The 22,326-nt window shown below is 39.2% G+C and overlaps 1 protein-coding gene across 1 annotated transcript in view; it reads right to left on the bottom strand.

Annotated features, from left to right (window-relative positions):
- The window catches only part of EDNRA (endothelin receptor type A), a 58,823-nt gene extending 45,850 nt beyond the window's left edge, over positions 1-12,973 (bottom strand). Inside the window, exon 1 of the mRNA XM_018574485.1 lies at positions 12,571-12,973. Within this exon, the coding sequence (XP_018429987.1) occupies positions 12,571-12,948 (378 nt within the window). The 5' untranslated portion in view covers positions 12,949-12,973. The remainder of the gene's footprint in view (positions 1-12,570) is intronic.
- Positions 12,974-22,326: the final 9,353 nt, after the last annotated feature.

Raw genomic sequence — 22,326 nt, forward strand, 5'->3', positions numbered from 1 at the left:
CTGCACCCCCCCCCCCCCCCCCCCCCCCGCCCCCAACTAACTTTTTTTTTCAAAGAATACAAGGCATTCTGTGATTGGAGGAGGAGAGATGATGTCACGTCCCCACCTCCCTTTTTTCACTTAACTGCTACTTTTTCATTAAATGTGGAAACATCTTGTTAAATCAAGACAAGAAACAAATTCAGCACATTAAAGTGTATCCAAAATAAAAACAAATAGGTTATTGCAGCTTACCATTCCTTACATGTGGTTGCCACATTCGTTTTCTTTTTCCTCCTAATTTCCACCTGGTAATCCTGCGCAAAATTCAATTCCTGTCCTGCAGTGGCTACACTCTTTCCTCACACAGAGGGAGACGTGGTGCTCACCCAGGCTGGACTTCAAACATGTCTATCTTTGTTCATCTCCATTACATGGGGGATTGATGGGACTAGAGAGATCACATTGTTTGTGTTTTGTTTTCAGCTCACAGGAAGTGACAAGATCACCACATTTCTGGCAAGACCAACCGGCATTTTCTGTACTTGTTAAAATTGTTCTTGGCCCAAAATAATTAAACTAATGCAGCTAGGATATCCAAGGACTGGTAAGATGCACTATATTACATTTTTGTTTTTTAGGTTAAGTAAAAAAAGCAAATAATGCAAGATGGAAAAAGTTACTCTTCTTTTACAGCGTATCCAAACATTTAACACTAATTCAAATACACACACACAAAAACCACATAAACAAGCTATGGCACAACTAATCTTGTATTGTTCGTGCCACAGTCACATCACTGAGTTTCTTTCACAAGGAAGTCTGTAGTCATAATATCCTGAGTCACCAAGATAATACAAGAGAATGGGGGAAGAGTTGACATGTTAAGGCTTTATAGTAAAAGAATACTTGAAGTCTCATGCATAGTGGAAAAACTGTTCCACTTCTGCCATCACATTGTCAACCAGGTTACTCTTTATAAAAATAGCAAGCATGCCAATTGTTTGCTTGTTCCTTTTGTGCCAAGCTCTGTTCTGTGCAAATTTGGCTGATGCTATTTACATGATTCATGATAATTCTATAGTGAGCACACCTTCTAGCATATTTAGGTAACCTGAACGTTCTGAACTGCAGTTATGCAATACAGATTGGCCATGTCCCTGTCTCCATCCTATGAATGGACAGGGAAGGAGCAGCAAAAGGGTGATGAGGTAATCCCTTTGCTATTTCTTTCAATCAGCATGTTCGCATGTTCCTTGTCAACACATATGAAAATAGGACATCTTTAGTTACCTCTCCAGCAATTCCTTACCTCATCTACCTCCATCTCACAGAGCACCAAACTGCACTGTGTTGGATGGTGCCAAACCCTACAGGGAATGTTGCGTTCCCCCCTTCATCATGGTATTGCCTGTTAGGCCAGAGGACTGGATCATGGGAGGAGGGTCACATGTTCCCCCATACCAACAAGTACCAGCAATTTTGCTGTGGCTGCAATGGGGGCACATATGGCAGGGCAGTGCTGCAGAGGTAAACCTTTACAAAGACCATGTCACTTTGCCCTAAATGGAAAAAGTTCAGCTTTTAGCATCAAATACAAACTAAAAAGACCCTGCATAGGAGCATCAACAAAAGAAGGGCCCTGCATTGAAGCATCTACAGAAAAGGGACCCTGCATAGAAGCTTATACAGAAAAATTACTGCATAGAAACATCTACTGAAAAAAGGACCGTGCATTGGAGCATCTACAGAAAAGGGACCCTGCATAGAAACATCTACAGAAAAAGGAACCTGCGTTGGAGCATCTACAGAAAAAGGACCCTGCACAAAAACATCTATAGAAAAGGACCCTGCAGTGGAGCATCTACAGAAAAAGGACACTTCATTGAAGAATCTATAGAAAAAGGACCCTGCAGAGAAACATCTATAGAAAAAGGACCCTGCATTGGAGAATCTACAGAAAAAGGACCCCGCATAGAAACATCTACAGAAAAAGGACCCTGCAAAGAAACATCTACAGAAAAGGGACCCTGCATAGAAACATCTACAGAAAAAGGACCCCGCATAGAAACATCTACAGAAAAGGGACCTTGCATAGAACCATCTACAGGAAAAGCACCCTGCATGAAAGCATATACATAAAAAAGGACACTGCATGAAACATATACAGAAAAAGGACCCTGCATTGGAGCATCTACAGAAAAAAGGACCATGCATTGGAGCATCTATAGAAAAAGGACCCTGCATAGAAACATCTATAGAAAGAGGACCCTGCACAGAAACATCTATAGAAAGAGGATCCTGCATTGGAGCATCTACAGAAAAAGGACCCTGCATGAAAGCATATACAGAACAAGGACCCTGCATTGGAGCATCTACAGAACAAGGACCATGCATTGGAGCATCTACAGAAAAAGGACCCTGCATAGTAACATCTACAGCAGCCAGAACTTGTGCAAACAGGTCACTATGACCACAGGTGCTTGAATCAGCTCAGCATCATTTTTTAAATGAGAATATACAGAAATATTCTCACGCAGTGACAATTTCCAGTTCCTGAACTGTGTTTAGCTATTAAAGCAAATGAATGTGGGAATCAGAATGCTTAGCCAAAAAGCACTTTTGCAGCTGTGCTGAATTCAGTACGTTTCATAAATCAGTCGGTGCCTTGGTATTCCAGTTACCAGACTATGTTGCCAGTGCGGCTAAACATCTATGAATCAGCTCATAAGAAATTGAGCAATATCCTCGTTATCCCAACAAACCTAATAAACGTAGCCTTGAATACTTATTTCACACTGGAGACTAGGAAATACTAACAATCTCTAGATGCTGACAGGCTAACAAAAGCCCCATGCATATATGTGTTCCAAGCAATGCTATACACACATATGACAAATGTAGCCTGATTTATCATTAAAGAAGAACTCCGGGGAAATACAATCTTAACCCTTGCAGTAGGACTACCACTGCACTGCAAGAAGTAAGTGCTCGTATTGCCTACAGAGATTAAATAACAGAGTTATACTCACCTGAACAGCAATCCCAGCTGGCTCCTAGGTCTGTTCCTTCAGCCTGACTCCTCCTCTGCTTCAGCGATGGTATATTCTCATATCCTATACACTGTATAAGATGTGTTGAGTCACAGGATCTTAGACTGCCGGAGTGGACAGGGAGTGGATCTGAAGGGACCGGTCTAGGAGCCAGCTAGTATTGCGGTTCAGGTGAGTATATCTCTGTTATTTTATCTCCCTAGGCAAAACAAGCACTTAACCCTTGCAGTGTGGGCGTAGACCCACTGCAAGGGTTAAGATTTTATTGGCCCGGAGTTCTTCTTCAAAGCTTTTTTGAACTGACATTCTGAGCATGTTTGCAGTGCTCGTAGACAGCTTTGTGAATCAAAATGTCCCCGAGGAGCACAACATACAGTGAACCTTAACCTTGTCTTAGCTGAACGCGCAATTATAGTGTTTGTTTATTGCCTAACATTTCACCATGGGAAGCTATGCATCGGCAGGTAACTCATCCATCCAGCCATAAAGATATTATCTGTACATTCATCCACTTATGAACTCAGTAAGCCTAACACTGCTACAACTTTCCCTTTGGCATGCGCAATGTTTTTCTATTGTGGGCACCATGGAAAAAGTGCTTTCCATCAATGCCCCTTACGCACTGAAGTGGAAACACTGCTCTGCGTATAGTCTTAAAGTGAAATGCGAAAAATTAAAAAAGACTTTTGGCAGAAGAGACATGCAAAGTTCTCTTTCCCCCAGCGTTTTGTTATTTTTTGATGTGTACAGACTCGTACCATTCATGGCACCTCTAAGTTGCAGTGAATGTGCTGGGTGCTGGGGAGGAAGTGACTCCTGGGCGAATGCCCAGGAGTTACATGATCAGTGGCCGGCCAACGGTCAAAGAGGAATCACACAGAACCCCGAAGTGGTAGCGCCAGAGATGGCATCGGTGGGGGAAAAGGTGGGGGACTAGAGATGGATCCAAAAGTGCTGAAATAGGGCACACTTGCAAGTTAAGTATGCCATAATGAGCAAGTAAGCTGTGCACATCATGGTTTACTTCCAATTCAATGGCAACAAATATGCACCGCCATAGAGCATTGTTTTTTTGTTTGAGAGATTTTGTTGACAGGAGACAGTAACATTTTGATCATGCAAATTAAACTTGTGTGACTAATACATTTGGAGAATAAACAGTAATTCTAACAAAGCTTATAACTTGTGAATCACTTGTATCCACTGTGACTTTATGGATTTGAATGCAGTTGTATGCTTAAAAATTAACTATTCACTATTTAGAGGTGATTAATATCAGGGGAATGTTGCTTGCCAGCAGAGAAAGCCCACGTTTACTTGGAAGATGTAACATTAAACACAGTATATGTTTTGCATTACCAGCCTTTTATGCAGAGAGCACTATGGCTGTGTACATTTTCAGGGTTATTCACAAAAGGGTGCAGAGTTTGGCAGGAGAAGTCAAAGAGAAGGCAGGAGAAGTGAGCAATCTAGGACAACATATCTGAATTGGAAAAAAATTCCAATTTAGCTCACTTTCCAGTTCAGCTATGTTGTCCTAGATTGTTCACTTCTCCTGCTTTCTCCAAACTCTTCACCCATTTGTAAATAACCCTGTTTATCTTTTTGATTTGCCACTGATGCATGTTGGTGGAGAAAGATCAGAAACTACTTGTAAGTGATCCCTTTAAAAGCCTACATAACCTTATTTAAGGTCTGCCTAAAAAGGTGAGCATTGTTCCACTGAGTAGAGTCATGGATATAGTAGAAAATCACAGAAGTAAGTAATATTTATAAAGAAACACTGTGGTTAAGGTGAATTTGAAAAGCACTTTGTATGGATTGAAGACAGAAGTTCAACACAAAAGACAAACAGCGCCCTCCCCTAGTGTAAACACGTTTATTTTAAAGAGTATAAAATATCTTCCCTAAAAGATACTCATATTGAGATGAGCAACAAATTGGCAAACAGATCCCAGAGACAACCAATTAGCTGACTTGTTTTCGGGGGAGCTACCCCCCCCCCCCCCTTCCTACAATGTGAGTAGTTTTTTATGGAAGATATTTTTATACTCTTTAAAATAAACATTTTTACACTAGGAGAGGGCGCTGTTTGTCTTTTGTTTTACATCATATGTGAGGATATTTCCCGGTGGCCTCGAGCATGGCAGCCCTTTCCTCTTACGTTGATGTGGAAGAACCTTCCTTACTAAGCGCTGTGGTGTACATTATTAGAAGTTCAACACAATCAAGATGTTATCTTATATAATTGATTAATTTCTATTTATTTGTGATTTATGAAGTTGTTTTATTATTTATTGTCATTATAGGGATCATTGGGGACAGTTTATAGTTTATAGGTTGAAGTGCTGCACTTATAAGGATTTATTTCAGGTAAATACTCCCATTCTTACTCATGCAGATTTAACCAGTGATACAGTAGATCATTTAGAGTGTGAGTCAAACAATCACCAGATATTTATTGAAATCATGGTATGCCTTCAAACTGTCAATATGCCAGTTAGTCATTTTTGTTGACTACTTTAGGAGCATAGTGTATTGACTGACACTTGCGTTACTATATGTAGTATATGTGGGATATGCTCATATTTCTTCTTGTATGGACACTGTTCTTTATCAATAAAACTGATTTAAAAGAAGAAAAAAAACTACAACCTTTGTGTGGCTTATATTTAATTGGTCTGGTCATATACACATACAGTTGAATCTTTTGGTAGCTGAGATAAGTTTACAGGCAGCATAAAAATATGAAATATAACCTCATGCACACATTTCCCAGTTAGGTCTAAAACAACATTATCTGTAAGACAACTGGTTGCATGTAGGTAGGTTTTAGATACATGTAAGTAGGAATAAGCTCAGGTTCTGACTGAACCCGGTCCAAACCTGAGCTCCTCCAAACCCAGAAATGCCACCTGCCAAATCAGCTGTGGGCCAGGGCATTCCCCACCCCACAGCTGCACATAAACAACGGGGTGGGATGCTTGTGCTGATGTCATTAACCTTATATGTCCAAATGGCCATATTAGGTCAATGTAATTGACCAAATACAGCTATGTGTCCTACAGGGGCAATGACATCACAGAATCCTGCCCCTTTGTATATGAACTGATAGGGCAGTAGTGGAAGGAGCTTCTTTCCCCGTTCGGGTTCATTTCAAACCTGAGCATATCCTAATTGTAAGTTACCGCTTTTAAGAAATCTTACTACTGTGGTTGCATGTAGGCAGCTGAAATATATCAACGAGAGATGTAACCATTTTCAAAGGCTCTACTACAACAGAACTATTATACTCTGATTCATTATTTCATACAATGGAAGCTTTCACGGATCAACAAGACTGGGTTAATGAGATAAACCTTAAATGAATGTCAACTGTGAACGTAATACAAGAAATACAATAATGACCACTTTCAATTGTGGGAAACCCAATAATGACCACTTTCAATTGTGGGAAACCCAATAATGAGAATCTGAGTCACATTCTTATCAGATAATATTCTCTTCCAGTTATCAATATGGTTATTCATGGCGCGGGTTATCTTACATGTAAAATGTTGAATACTTAGACATCAGACCCTAAAGGTTTGCATTCACCATAGTGAAATAGTTTTGGACAGTATTGTGTACTTTGGCATTCAAAAAAATAATGTAAAAACGTACTCAACTTACAGCAAAAGACAAAACAAAAAACTGGTATAAGACACAACAGGATAGGACCTGGTAAACAAATGTAACAAAGGGAAATAAAGGAAAGTAAAAATGTCCATGAGATTAAGGATGCACCGATACTTTTTGAGTACCAGTGCAGATACTTGGCATTTTCATGAAAGTACCGAGTACTATACTTAGTATCTGTGCAACCCTACATGAGATGCAGCTTGAAGAGACTGACACTTTGCCTACTTAGGGCAAATCGCCATATCGTGTCAAAAGAACCCACCTTCCCTGCACTATCTGTTCCTCTTTTAAGAGTCCCAACTTTGTGTAGGATGGTGTTAGAGCTTACACAAGGTTAATGACGTCACTCCCTCCCTCACAAGACAATGTTCTGGCCTGGAGATTGGTCACTCTGGCTCGAGTTCAAGCGGTCACATGCTCCTTCAACACCCAAAAGCTGGGTATTTCCATAGTCACTGCTTTGCAATATGCCAATATATATTGAACTATGGGCAGAGCTCCTGATGTCACCACGCTGAGCCGGACGAACAGTTTTCTTATCACTTTGCTGCCATTTGTCCTGCTGGTATGATCCAGCAATACCCAATGCCTGTACTGTTTACACCATTGTGAGTACGCATTTTTTATATAATAAATTGCATTTTATTGGACGTTACGCACTATGTCCTTGTCCTTTTTCTCTTTCCACCGGGATTTATACTGGTACCTGTGATCTGAGGAGACCTTATCGCCTTTTTCTGTGCATGGGCTTCCCTCCCCCATTAAGAAGGGAAAAAGTGCATTTGACCTAGCTCTGTGGGTCTACCTCCCCAGGTGAGCATTCACTTGTTATCATCACTCACTGGGTGGAGGTGAAGGTCTGCCTGCATTGTGTGATTATCCTTACCTGAGAGTTATATGCACATTGGCTGCGAATCATCTGAGGAATTTTTTGCACAATCACCATTGTTTGCGTTTGTTTTTTCCTTGGGACTTTTTTTGCCTATATTGCTTTTTTGTATGTGTGTAGATATTTCTTATGCCTCATTTGTTTGAAGGCTCATATATGTGACTCATTTATATATGTTTCAATTTATTAGATATGTATGATTATTAGCTCGGCACAATATTGTTTTTCACATTTTCCAGATATTTAGTTATATCCTTAGTGCTTGGTAGCTCATATTTCCACATTACACTTACTGGCACTGATCACCTTTATTGTTTAGTTTTATACAGCATATTATGCTTTTTTTTTTCCAACAACCCCCAGGAAGCACTCCATATGGTAAGACATAGATAAAGTGCTCCCTTACATTTTTGATTGTGTGCACTCTATACTGTATAATATCATATAAAGCTTGCACACAAGAGAATAAGTAAAAGGAACATGGAGGAAACATCTCCTGGGCCCATTAAATCATGGTCACATCATTGTTACTCTTGTTATTTATTATTTGAACCTACATTACTGGCTTTACAGAAGATAACATTGTAGCAATTGTCCCTCATTTGGAGGAACTGTCCCTATTTTGGAACTAAATCCCTCTGTCTCTCTTCCGCCTTCACATTGTCTTTTTGTTTTGGTCTGTTGCATATACTGCTATATAAAATGTACTATTAAACTGTGAAAAGTGTTTTACACTAAACATTTCATTAGCTTCTAAAGTATTCTATTTGTTATTTTGAAAAGCCGGCATAAAAGGTATTGTCAATTTAACCAATAATTTTTCCTGGCTGACGTAAACCTGTTCAGGGTTTTGTCTTTTGCCTACATACTTTGTGCTATAATGTGTCCCTCTTTCCCGCCTCAAAAAGTTGGGAGGTACAAATAACAGTATTCATTTTTATGTAACATTATCTGCTGCTTGAGCAAACAGTAGGCTTACTAAGGCTAAACAAACTACACCTTATTTAATAAACTGATGAGCGGAACCTTTGAAGATTGTTGCATGAAATCTGATTAATTGTCTGTTAAAATTTTAGGCCAGGTGTCCTGTGATCTTTAGTTATGCTCATACAGTTCATGGTTGGCAGTCCATGCTCAGTCCTTTGACTTGCTGAGAAAGTAAAATATTTCTTATGACAACAATGGGATCTGATCTCCAAGCATGTTAATAACAGATATGTGACCTAACACTTGAAGAAAGTTCAAGAGCACTTCCTCAATCAAGCTATGCCTCTGTGAATGATTTCAGTAACTGGACACTAATGAAGTCAATGCTTGGGGCTACAGTGTAACAATATGAGCCTATGTGAGTCTTATTTCACACATCTCTTCAATCTAGGCTCCCACCGTTTCCCAATGTCTTAACAATTGGTACTGTATACATAATGTTGGGTTTAGTCTATTATAAATGAATGCACCAGGAAGAGTTTCCTACAAACATCTAATTTAACACACAATGATGAAACAAAATGACCACATCTTCTGCAGACTGTCGAGGTTTTTCTGTTGAACTGGTAAACTTTACTTTAAACAAGATCTACTCCAATTTGCTAAAGGCATAAAATGTTCTTCATTTTGAAAGGCCACGTAAACTGAATACAATTATTTATCTGAATCCTGGGAGAACCTCTCAAGCAATTTTGGTTGATTTTGCTGATCAGCAGGGAAAGAGAGTAAATGGTTATTTATATTAGCATTTGCTATCATGGTCTAACACTGGACTTAATGTTATGTTTGTACACTAATGTGCTGTTTAATGTGTATATTCATTTATTATGCAGTAATGCATTATGCATGTTTCAATTGTTTTTAGGTATATATATTACATAAATGTTGTATCATGCATATATAAATACTGCATGTGGATTTTTTATCAGCTGTTTTTGTATATGCAACTAGTTACAAATTAAGCCATCTACTATCTATCAGCGTCAAGTCCTAAAGTTGCCACACCAGCACTGTCATAGATTATTAAAGGGTCACTATTCCTAAACTGATATTTTTTGGTGATTCCTTGTATGTTGAATCACCCAACCTTCTTCTCATATCTTTCACTGGATCTTGCAAGCTTTTCCTACCAACATTTTTGCCTCCACCGTCTGCTGCAAAGTCATGTAGGAGCATTCTGCCCCTTCCATTGCATTTGCTGTAATGAAAATAGATAGCATGTCCTGTAGAAAGAGTCAGACCTCTTCCTAATGTCCACTACGGGTTGGCTGACCTAGGAGATCCAGGGGAAGAGAGTTCACTGCTGGAGTCCAAGGTATAAAAAGCTATTGCGAGATTCAACCAGCAGCTAGTTATATTTTATATTTGGGTACATTGACCCTCTATTACAACCAAGAGAACCAGTGTGGGTATTAATTGTTTTTATATATGGTTGAGGCTTGTCTTCACTATGCCTACCTGTAGCTTGTGCCAAATAATATATTGTTTGTTATTAAAGGGTATATTTATAAATTGGTGAATGGGTTCACCTTTGTTTACCACAGAATTTCTCTTGAATCCTTCTCCATATTTATAAAACCCATTTGCCCATTTTAGCATTTGTTTTTCAAGAGAGAAGCAAAGGGAAGAGAGGCGTGCTTATAGCAGCTTCTACTTTTCAATAACCAAAGCCTGCCAACGTTTCTTTGTTTCAGAAAGAACTATACAAAATGCTAAAAAAGTTGCTTATTTATACTGGTTTCTTAATAAACTAGAAAAAAAGGCACAACATATGTTAAGCAATATTATATCACACATCTGGATGATATAAATACTTTGATAAAAGCACAAATGTAAACTAGAAAAACAAAAGCACTGCATTTATTAAAAGAAAAAAGATTAAAAAAATGAAAGCCTTAAAAAGGTAGCAGCAGCCTCAGATAGCAAACAGCACTGGATGTAATTCTAGAAAATCTTGGTAAAAAGATTTATTTTAAAAATATATTACTATATGTGCTACCCAGTGACAACTGAAAAATAACAAATGTTTCTCAAGATAAGGGGGTTGCTATAAATCTCAGTCTGATATTTCAGCTGATGCCCAGTAAAAAATGATCTCCATATGTTAGGTGAATGTTAACCTATTGCAGATGTGACCTTGGAGACCCCTCTGCCTGACATGATGCTTTGTCATATGGTCAGATGTGAAACGATACTGTTACGGCCAAAATCATGACAGCTATAAACATTTTGATTACACTAACACAGTAACTGACGTGGAACCTTCCAAAGAATGCAATGTGACTCTGGTATATGTATAATCTGCTAGTAACATTTAAATGGTTTCCAGGTAATACGGAGAGCATACAAGCTACATGTTTGGATATCCAGCCATATTTGGATATTCAGCCATCAGATCAGCAATACACACACAACAAGTTCAGATAATGGACAGTCAGTAAAATGTATCATAACTTCTAGAGACCCCCTTTTAATTGCCATGGTGGGTTGTGTATCCAGGATACCAGTGTATATGTATTGATGTCAGAGTTCCTGAGCAACAAAAACAGACATGTTTCACTGAACAGATATATGAAGTATCAGTTTTGAACCTAACCATTAAAGTACATCTAAAGCCAAAACATGTTTTAAATATTGAATACAATAATAGGAAATTATTAAAACCCCTGCTGTTTGTTCCATGTGTGCCCCATTGGAGACAATTCCCTTCACTTATTGATACAACACTAACACTTGCTGCAATTAAAAGGGGTTCTAATTTCTCAACCATTCTATCCAAAACTTTAAAATAAATACATTTAGGATTTGTTTTAATTCATTGCCCATTTCAGTGCTTCTTATGTTACAAGGGCAGCTGTTAAGAGTAATGGTTATATCTTCATGTTGTCAAAGGATTACATGTAGCTAGAAATTATTTATGCCTTCTGCCAGGGCTGAACAGTGATTACACAATCCACCTATGTTTTTCATTTATGCTACATCGGAAATGTTATCATAATATAAATTACATATATAAGCATCAGGTCAGGACTGGATCACCTTCTTACTGCTTATCCTTCAAATTATACATGCCTACATTTTGAACCATCATTTTAAGTGTTTAGGTTATGTCTGTACTTGTCTATTATATGTGAATAAGTGTCTTCCTGGGTTTGCCAAGGATATTTTCATTTACTGAGACAAAACAAATATAGAAGTTTTAAGATTCTGAGATATGTTTTCCTTTCAACAAACAGTTCAGATTGTATCTGCAGTACTTTCTGACCTTGTCAGAGTTGCACTTGTTATTACTCAACTGTAATTTCTAGTAGCCTATTTCTGAAATGTAACACATAGTATGTAAAAAAAAAAATTTTTTACGCACTTAATGCATGATATGCATGATATATATATTAATATATATATATATATATGCGCTCTATTATTATTATTTTTCTGGTGCAGGATAGAAAAGTGCTACATAGCTAAATTGCAGCCTACTCCCCAACCTTTCAGCATTTTGGCCTAGGGTAGTATTACCTTAGGCTGCCTCCAGCATCTTTCACAACAGTAACAAGCAGTTGGCTGCAAACAACAACTATCTCTCTGCCAGACTAGTACTTCAATGGTCTTCAATTTAGATACGATGTTGAAATGTCAGTAAAAGTACATTTTACTTAGAATTAATTGCCATTCCATATGCTCTAAACTGTAATTTGCCATTCAATAGCACCTCTGAGATAATTCTTGCCAAAGAAGAGACTTTTGAAGAAAGAAAAATACACAGCTTTGAGATCAACAGCATTGCACATACTTATCTGTACACCAGAGCATTGGTGAACACCCTGAAGACTACATCGTAGTGACACCTTTGTTAATGGTGTTAGAATGTCATGTCAGGGTCAGCTTCTTTAGGATTTTTCCCATAATGCTGAGAATAGCACTGTCTCCCACAAGAAAGGACACTTAGCAGGGCAAAGAAGGTCTGATGTAGTCTCTTACCTTAAACACCGTAATGGGAATGTCAATACCAATGTAGATAAGATCACCAAGCGCCAGACTGGCTATCAGTGCATTAGGGCCATTCCTCATGCACTTGTTCCGGTAGATTATTCTGAGCAAAGTTGCATTCCCAACCATCCCAACGATAAAAATAGCACAGGATAATATAGTGTTTATGTACTTGAAGACACGGTTAATTTTAGTCCTCTCAGTGCACAAGCCTGTAGAATGGGTCCAATTCCCTTGGGGTTTGCTCAAAATCATTGTGAGGTTTGAAGTAAGATCAGTCCGATTTTGTAAGGAATCCCCAGCATCTCTGCTGAAGGCAAGTCCAATAAGCAACAGGAGCATGGAGACTCTCAAAACAATCAAGCCCATGTTTTCTCATCCACCAGATGTGGCCTCAGAATTTCTGTAGCTCCTCACTGGTTACCTGGGAACAGAAAACACATTTTTAATAATGGTATCAGCTTGAGAAGAACCTGGTTATGCTCACATATACAATACACAAATACAACACCTAAACAAATGTTGCCTTCACTTTTTCACATGCAAATCCATAACAAATGAATCAATCTGAAATAAATTATCAAAATGAAACAAATTATACTGAATATTGTAAATAATGCAAATCAGGCAGCAAACATCACATCTTCATGTGACACTTGCTGGTGTTCATAGCCTGTTTACAAAAAGCCCTCAGATTCCTAGTATGGAATGGGTGGACCATTTCCTTTCTCCACTGCATGCTGACAGCCGTGCAATCTGGAGTATCACAACACACTGCAAGGTGGAATGTTGGTTGATACCCAGTGTACATATATTGTATCAGTGCTGCACAATGGTTTTGCCATACTGGTCCTCACATCACACCACAAGTCTACCAGACAGTTCTGTCTGCCTGAAAACAAAAGACATTCGGCACAAAAAAAATGCAAATCTTTATTGATTTATACACATTGAAATCTATTAAACTGCAAGCAGTAAGTGTAAGAACTAGATTTCGGTATCAGCCTCTTGCAATCTTCTATACAGCAGAGCTGGGAAAGGAAGATGCAGTGTAAGAAGCCAGTCAGGTGCTGCAGTGCTCATGTACTAACAAGGGGCAAACTGAGAGGAAAGCACAGAGTAAAAAAAGAGTACAGTATAGTAGTGTGCTGCTTCCCTTCTTACTGTCCAGTCACAGCCTGTGGAAGGACAAAAACTATAAAAGTGTTAGATAACAGAAGAGGAAAAAAAACAGTCATCCCGCTCTGCCAGACATGGCTGAGATCTGTGGGAGAACTGTGTACATCTCAAGACTGGATAAACAGAAATAAAAATAATTTGGCAGGTAAAACAGTTACCATAAATGTATTTCATATGTGTATTTAGCAGTTTGCCAATAGTCAGAGACCATGTGACCTCTGCCTAAGCTTTAGGTCACATATGATTTTTTTTCATTTATTTATGGCCAGAAAGATACATTTTTTACTCAAACTAATATAATTTCTTTTTACTGACGAGTCCTGCTGATTCAGTGTGAATTTTAGTATTGAGTCTACTTCAAAGGGATAAATAGAGAGCACAGATCTAACAAACTCAAGCTTGACCAACTTGACTTGTTCAACCAAAACCACACATATAATGATCCTTTCCTTCACTGTCAAATTGCCAACACAAGGATCAAACAAATTCATAATGCCACAATCAAAGGAGGGAGATTAGAAAAGTTGTTGATATCTACTGATCTGGAAGAGCTAGTTCTAAGGCTCGTGAAATCCACCAAACCATTGTGAGAGCCACCAGCTCCAAATATGAAACACTTAGAATAGTAATAAATCTTCCTAGAATCACCTAGAAAGTCACAGCACTTCCTACAAGATATACAAGGAACTTGAAACCTCTGTTAGACACTGGATAAAAAATAGGCTTTATTGGAAATCAATAATGCAGAAACCACTGCACAAATTCACCAGCAAGCACCCGAATCGCGGTAAAAACACACGCGCATATTCGATACGCCTAGGTGTAAACCCAGTGTAAAACATAAAAAAAGCACCAGTTTGAGTGTACTCCCTTAGCAAATCATCCCTTATATGTGTGTCCAAGTGTGGTCAAAGAGTTTGCCCTGTCCAAACAGATTTCAAAATGATGCATATGGCGTGCATTCCTCATACGCACGAGTGATCCCTGTTTCCTGGGAAGAGAGGGAACATATTGCATAATGGGAACTGGAAAGTCAATGGTTTTAAAATGTTTGTTTTAAATCTTTAATACTGCAGTAGAAGTAGAACGGGATCCCAACACAGCTCTTTACTGACACTGCAGATAATTAATTAGCATGGCCGCACCCAGAGTAAATTTAGATACATATCTAACAGATATAGGCTGAGCTGTATTTTCCCTTTAACTTAATTGACAAAGTCAAGGCAATTGAAATAATCTATAATAGATTTATAGCTGAACACCAGACACCTCTCTAACACAGCTATTCTAGTTATAGAACTAGTAAAAAGTACATGATTCTGTCTTGATATCAGCTTCCTCTAGTCCCATGAACAATAGCACTCAGCCTTTGAGATGGGGGATTAGCACTCTAAACCCACCAGGACCTGATTGCAGTGTGCAGTACTGACAGTTTGAACTGTTAAATGAGAGTCTGTGGGCAGGTGGATGAGTATATTGTATTGTTTATCTGGCTTTGCTGCCTGCACAACAAGACTAATGGAATCAACTAAAGAAATATTACAGAATTAGGTCTGCATGGTGGTGGGTGGTCTCTTGCCATAATTATGGCATACTTACCCGCCAGAATTCCACTCCACCGGGGTTAAGGATGCACAGTGCAGTATGCATTGTAAAAGATTGCAAGGAGTGTGAAAGAAAGTTTTTCTTTAGAAAAAAGGCTATCTGCTTTTTTTGGTGGCACTTTGGCTCTTCTTTACATTGTTAGAAATCCTTTAGCAGATAAAGCAATGTCCACATAGGTATAAAGTGTGTATATAACGTCTTGCCTGGAATTTAGACTTAAAAAGTCCTTCAAATACAAGCATCAATGTTGTGGCAGAATAAAACACCCTTGAGTACTTACTCCATTGACACTGTCAACCAGATCCAAACGCATTTGAAGCATCTGAATTTGAACCTTACAGTATACAGTATTTCTGCTGTAATATGTAGACATTGTACACGGATATTTGTGATGGAATCCAGCTTTAACCTGACACTGTAAAGTGTTTTGTAGAAGCTTTTATCGGTGGGTTGGTGAGCAATGTCAAATAGATTGATTATTGCCCAGTAAAAGGAAAGCTTCAGCCTTTGCTCCCATTATCCCTGCTTCATGTCATAACCGTGTGTCCACAAATAACTCTGCCATGTCATTTTAGCACCTCCAGCGGTAGAAAGATTAAATAATAGCTCAATTTAAGATATATTATCTAACTAATGTTTAATGAGTGCCTTTTAGAGAGTGGATCTAGGTTATCAAAGACTGACTAACGTAAAATAATTCCAATAAACTGAACCACTGTAGTATAAATAGAAATTATCTGGCACAGAGTATGATAAATATAAAAGGGCCAGATAAACTAAGGCTAGCAGTTGTTGAGGAATGAGAACTGTCACATGTGACATCTTATCTTGGTGTCAATTAACCTTTTATGTTGCAATACATATATTATTTGACGTGCAGTAGAATGTGTATTTGTCTTGTGCCATCATCCTCTTGTTTGCCTCTATAAACGCCAAATACTGACTGACTCATTTAGGCACATCCAATACAGCAGGTTTCTCTGCTCTGAATATCTGGCTCACCGACAATAGTTTGTTTGGTCCAAATTTGTGAGCGGGCAATATGAAAGTGCACCATACAAAAACATTTCTAGTGTACAACTTGGTAGAGGGGTAGACTTTGCAGCAAATGTACCAGCTACAGTAGCAATCATTTTAAGAAATGTTCCTATTAGATATTATTAGGCGCAGTATAACTGAAACTAAAAAGAGGCCTTTGGTAGCTTCTGTTGTGGCTCTATTGGGGAAGCCATGAATCACTATTGTAGTATTTCCTGCACATTAAAAAGACAGATGAAAGGTCTGAGACTAGAGTGGTGTGGACAACCCCCCCTAATATGTCAACCCACAGCCTAGCTCTGACGTTTATTATACAAGCTCTTGGATTAGTACATGTGTGCAGTTACTTGTATGGCAGGAAACCAAAGTGCAAAGCCAAAGCATTCATTTGCTAAATTCTTGTGCACATTAGACAGTGAAATTACTGCAATTACTTGACTACAGGCTAGTGAATGTGCGCATATGAATACAACATTTTAAAACACAGCACATTAATAAATCTACATTTAAAGCTGCCCCCTGTGCACAGAGTATCTATTCTCTTTATAAGTGAATGCTTAGACATACCTGTACCTGTTTTAAATAGGGTAGGGGGAAGGTAAAATCCCTGTCAGGTTTTTATTACTGTGTCCCTGAAGGGGAATTTGTTTTCCTCCCTATTTGTCCTGGTTATCACTGGTAGAGAAAGTGATGGAAAATCCATAATTTTACATTGTCACAATGACAAGAATGGGGGTGGGGGGGATCCAATAAGGACATCTGTTCCACTTTACATACGCTTTAAAATGTATTTTAAGCCAAACCCATTTTTATATTTTGGATAAACTCCTTGTCATCTATGTCCCAAGAAGTAAGAGGAAATCTTTCTAACACGAAGAAAATGCCCTCTTAGACACTTGTCACCAGAACCAGAATTGGAAGATCTCCCTCCTATTCCCGCTCTGGTGTCATCTTAATATTTTAGATTTTTTCTCACTTTCAGTCTCTGTGACACCGGTGATCAGGACAAATAGAGGGGTAAGTCTCCCCAACAGGAACACACAGTCTAACCCTTCGCCACCCCATCCAAAACTAAAAAAAAAAATCTACCCCTAACCTTAACCCCCTGGCCTTACGCCTAACTTTACTTAGCTCCTAAAGTTAAACTCTCAAACATGTTTTCAATATTAAATCCAGATCTAACAAATATATATTGCCCAGCAAAATATCTCTTGACATTTTTGACCAAACACTTAAATCATGTTTCAGAACAGCGCCAACTTTCTCAGATCGGCTTCCCGGAACTTCTTGTCTAGTACAAGAACACAAGAGACAGCACAGTCTCTAGCAGCTGTCTATAGGGGGATCAGGAGAGGGTAGCAGGGGTGGGGGAGTGGATAGTTGTGCTGTGACTGTGTATTTGTGGAGACACACAAACCTTACTAGCACAGATAAGGGTGGCTCCATAGGACCCTGCAAGAGAAAGGAGCCACCCTAAAACAGGAGATGGGTGTCAGTGCTTAGGGGACCAGCTAATTTTGCAGGAAACTAAAACTTTTAAACATCAAGGGCCAACATCCATTGTAAGAGATTTAATGAGCATTTGAAATAGCTCAATGCTAATTTAAGCCTGACAACTAAACTGAAAAACTGGACCAACTTTTACCCTATGTACTGGACTGTCCGTCTCACAGAACTATCCTTACCCTGACAGCAATGTTCACAATCCACACAACAGAAGGTAAGCTTGTCTTAATTTACAGTGGATGTGGTGATTTTGAATATGTGTTCAGTGTCAGAGCAGCATCAACAGCTCCTTACACTGACTACTTGGTAATGGCAGCAAGATGTTAGGAGGTAAATAGACATGTGCGATTTGTTTCATTTCGAATCACAATTCGGACACATCCGAATTTCCGAATCCCAATGCATCCGAATCCGAAATTTCTGTTTCCGAATTAAAGATCCGTATATATTTCATTCAAAAACTAAACTGAATCGGACATGTGACTTTTCTGGCCAATCAGATGTGTTTTTCGGTTTAATGCATCCGAATGGGTCAGAACACGAATTTTCATTACAGCAACATGGGAGCCATCTGATTGCCCAGAAAAATCACATGTCATAACGAAAATTCGTGTTCAGTATATACATTTAATACTAAAGCTGAGGCTCCTAGACCCCAATGGTATTCGGGATCCGTATTTCCGAATGCACTTCGGAAATTTGGATCCCGAATGCCATTCGCGTCTGGGAGTCATAACTTTAGTAATATATGTATATGGCTCCCAGACCTGAATGGTATTTGGGAGCTCCTCAATGCAATTCGGAAATTCGGATCCCGAATGCCATTTGGGTCTAAAAGATTCAGCTTTAGTATTAATATCTGTATATGGTTTTCTGTTTTACTCGCAACGAATATTAGTAAACTCATCTGAAAATAACGAAATTCGGATACCGTCCGAATCCAAAACCCGAACCAAATTGAATTTCGCATCAGAATCCCGAATTCCCAAAAAACGAAATATCCGAACCGAATTTTTCAGGAGCTTACATGTCTAGAGGTTAATCAGTTTCTATACTGTTTCCATCTCCTTTGCCACACTGATTTTTCTATTCCTAGGGCAGATTTTAAATTAACACTCAATACATTTAAATCTAAGTTGTAAGCTATTAGATTGTAACTATATGTATTGTCTCCCTTTCTTTAGAAAGTGCTATAAAAATCCTGTATAATAATATAATATTACTGCGTATGTTATAAAATAACATTGGTTGCCCCATTTTATTAAAAAGGAATTCAGTCCCTTGGCCGTTCCTGAACACTGCCTAGTAAATAAAGAGGGTTATTCCCGAAAGGGTGAAGAGTTTGGAGAAGGCAGGAGAAGTGAACAATCTTCTAGGACAACATAGCTAAACTGGAAAGTGAGCTGAATTGGAGAATGTTTCCAGTTTAGCAATGTTGGCCTAGATTGTTCACTTCTCCTGCCTTCTCCAAACTCTTCACCCTTTTGTGAATAACCCTGTAAATATTTGGATCGGGACTCTGGGAAGTGCGTTCATTTCAGGCTAAAATCTATCCACATGGCTATTTATAAGCAGGACTCCAGAGCAATCTAGTCTGAGAAATGAGTCCCCCATGGGATGAACACACAGTGAGCAACGATGTCTGGAACACTAATGGAATGTGGTACAGGGCAGGTATTCTCTCTCCCTTGTACTGAGTTGTACCATTTTACTATTACTAACAGACTAAATCAGACTATAAATGCTGACATTTTCATCACTGATAAAAAATAAGATTACACAGTAATTTAAGCAAATTACAAATATCAAATCAACAGGTATAGACAAGTCTGCTCACATCAGTGGCACACTGACATTGTTTATCATACTGGTAATACAACATAAACAGAGGAGAAAAGGCAATACTAGAAATACAGAATACAGGAATAATAATTCATAATACATAAACAGAGACTAAACCAGCGCTGGAAAATTACTCACAATTTGCAGCTGGCGCCTAACTTTTGAGGGTTTGTCAAATTGTTATCAGTGGAGCTGAAAAAATACTACTGGCTCCTGAATTCCATATTAATTTATCCACCCCTGGATTAAAATATACTATGTAATAATAATAATAGTTCAGAATACATAAACAGATTAAACAATACTATAATAATAATAATTCAGAAGACATAAACAGAGACTAAACAATGCTTTACTACAGAAATAACAACAACAATAATAATAATAATACTACAAAATACAAAATTCATAATACATAAACAGAGGCTAAACCATACTATACTACAGAAATAATAATAACAATGTATAATACATAAACATTATACATAACAAAGTTATAGAGGCAGTAACACATACACACCAAGAACATCTTTTCACATGTATCAGCCCTAATCAATCCTGCAGTTTTATGACTCCTCTGATTTTGCACAATCCCCATTTTCATGTTCTGCCCATCTGGGCAATAACATCGCCAATTCATAAAAAGTGCACTAAGGATCACGTCTATAAGAGACAATCCTCTGATGTATGATTATTCCTGTATTCTATCCCCATCCACACATACACATTCTAAACCCACAGCCTTCCTAGCAGTGATCACATTACTGCAGAAATGAAGAGATAACTTGTATTTCCTAAATGCAGCATTTAATTAAAGAAGCTCATTTGGCAATAATTACAAACTTCCGCAGCTTAAAAGTGCAATTAGAGTGATCAGAGCCGCTGTGCAATGTGCACCGTGCCCAGCTGTGGATGGCACCGCCAGCGATGTTCAGTTGGCATGCAATGTATGATGAGAAGCAGCATTACCAGGCAGAGTGAATGGAAGGAAGCGCTGTCCTGGGATCCGGGATCTGATCATCGGGGACTGGGAGCCGACAACTTACTGCACACAAACTTCTCCGACCGATGAACTGTGTCTGGGATTACAGCCTCGTCTGAGCTCTCCTGTCACAGACCCTGGCTGGGTGGGATGGCTGATCTCCACCTCCTGCTCAAGACAAAAGAGGCAGGACACACAGAAATAAAAGCCAGAGCACGTTGATCCTTTGCCAACCTCAAGCACATACATCAAAAAGACTCTGCCCTGGGGGCTTAGGAAAGACTCTGCTTATTAACCATCTCCTCTCTGCAGCTAGAGCTCTCCCTGGGCTGTGCTTATTAACCATCTCCTCTCTGCAGCTAGAGCTCTCCCTGGGCTGTGCCTATTAACCATCTCCTCAATGCAGCAAGAGCTCTCCCTGGGCTGTGCCTAGTATTAACCATCTCCTCTCTGCAGCTAGAGCTCTCCCTGGGCTGTGCCTATTAACCATCTCCTCTCTGCAGCTAGAGCTCTCCCTGTGCTGTGCTTATTAACCATCTTATCTCTGCAGCTAGAGCTCTCCCTGGGCTGTGCCTAGTATTAACCATCTCCTCTCTGCAGCTAGAGCTCTCACTGTGCTGTGCCTAGTATTAACCATCTCCTCTCTGCAGCTAGAGCTCTCCCTGGGCTGTGCCTATTAACCATCTCTTTTCTGCAGCTAGAGGTCTCCCCGGACTGTACTTATTAACCATCTTTCTCTGCAGCTGGTGGACCCATGTTGATGGGGACAAGGGCCTCATACCCACATCCCTAGCTCGGTTTGCGGTAAGGGGGGAACTTATCACAATCTGGTTACTCATTCACAAAAAGTAAAATAGTAAAATAACACTGACAAAGTCCTTTAAAAAAACAAAAAAACATCCTGATGTAAATACATCATCAATAACGTCATCCAGTGATATAGATCCATGTCAATCACAATGAACAATGCCTGCTGACCTGCCAAAATAAAATATGCCATCCTAGGAAACAATCTGCTCCCCTCGCACTCCTGCAGCCAATTAAATTTTCCCAGCCAGCAACTGAATGTAAAAAAAATGGCAGGGGATCCCAGGATAACTAAATATGGTTGCTGTCCCTCCCTTTCCTGGGCAGCCAGGCTCCATGGATAAGGCAGTAGGGATACTGCCACTAAATACATTCCTTCTGGCTTCAGCAAACAGAGGTTTGGCGGGCGGTGGAACTTGCCATTTAGTTCATCCACCTGGCAAAGCGTATAAACACAAAAGTTTAGGCCAAACTCAACATGGCCATAAACTTGCATCTTATCCCTGGTGCTCACAAGGAGCATGCTCATTGGAGAAGAAAGCAGTGTGACAGCTAGCTTAGATCATCACTGTGCTGTTTGTCCTTTACTGTCCTATCTCATTCTGGAGAAGGTCTATTAAAGTCTGAGTTCAGAGCAAGTAGGTTGAACAATGGCGGGGACAGCCAGTGGCAGAAAAACAGTTTAAAGCAGCGGTCGCCAACTGGTGGTCCGTGAGAAAATTTTGGTGGTCCCTGGGCACCTCTGATGCTGTGCAGGTTGGGCCGTCATTGAAGCGGCACGGAGGCTC

This window comes from Nanorana parkeri, unplaced genomic scaffold, assembly GCF_000935625.1.
Source record: "Nanorana parkeri isolate BGI_ZX_2015 unplaced genomic scaffold, ASM93562v1 scaffold2994, whole genome shotgun sequence".
In the NCBI taxonomy this organism is placed as follows: Eukaryota; Metazoa; Chordata; class Amphibia; order Anura; family Dicroglossidae; genus Nanorana; species Nanorana parkeri.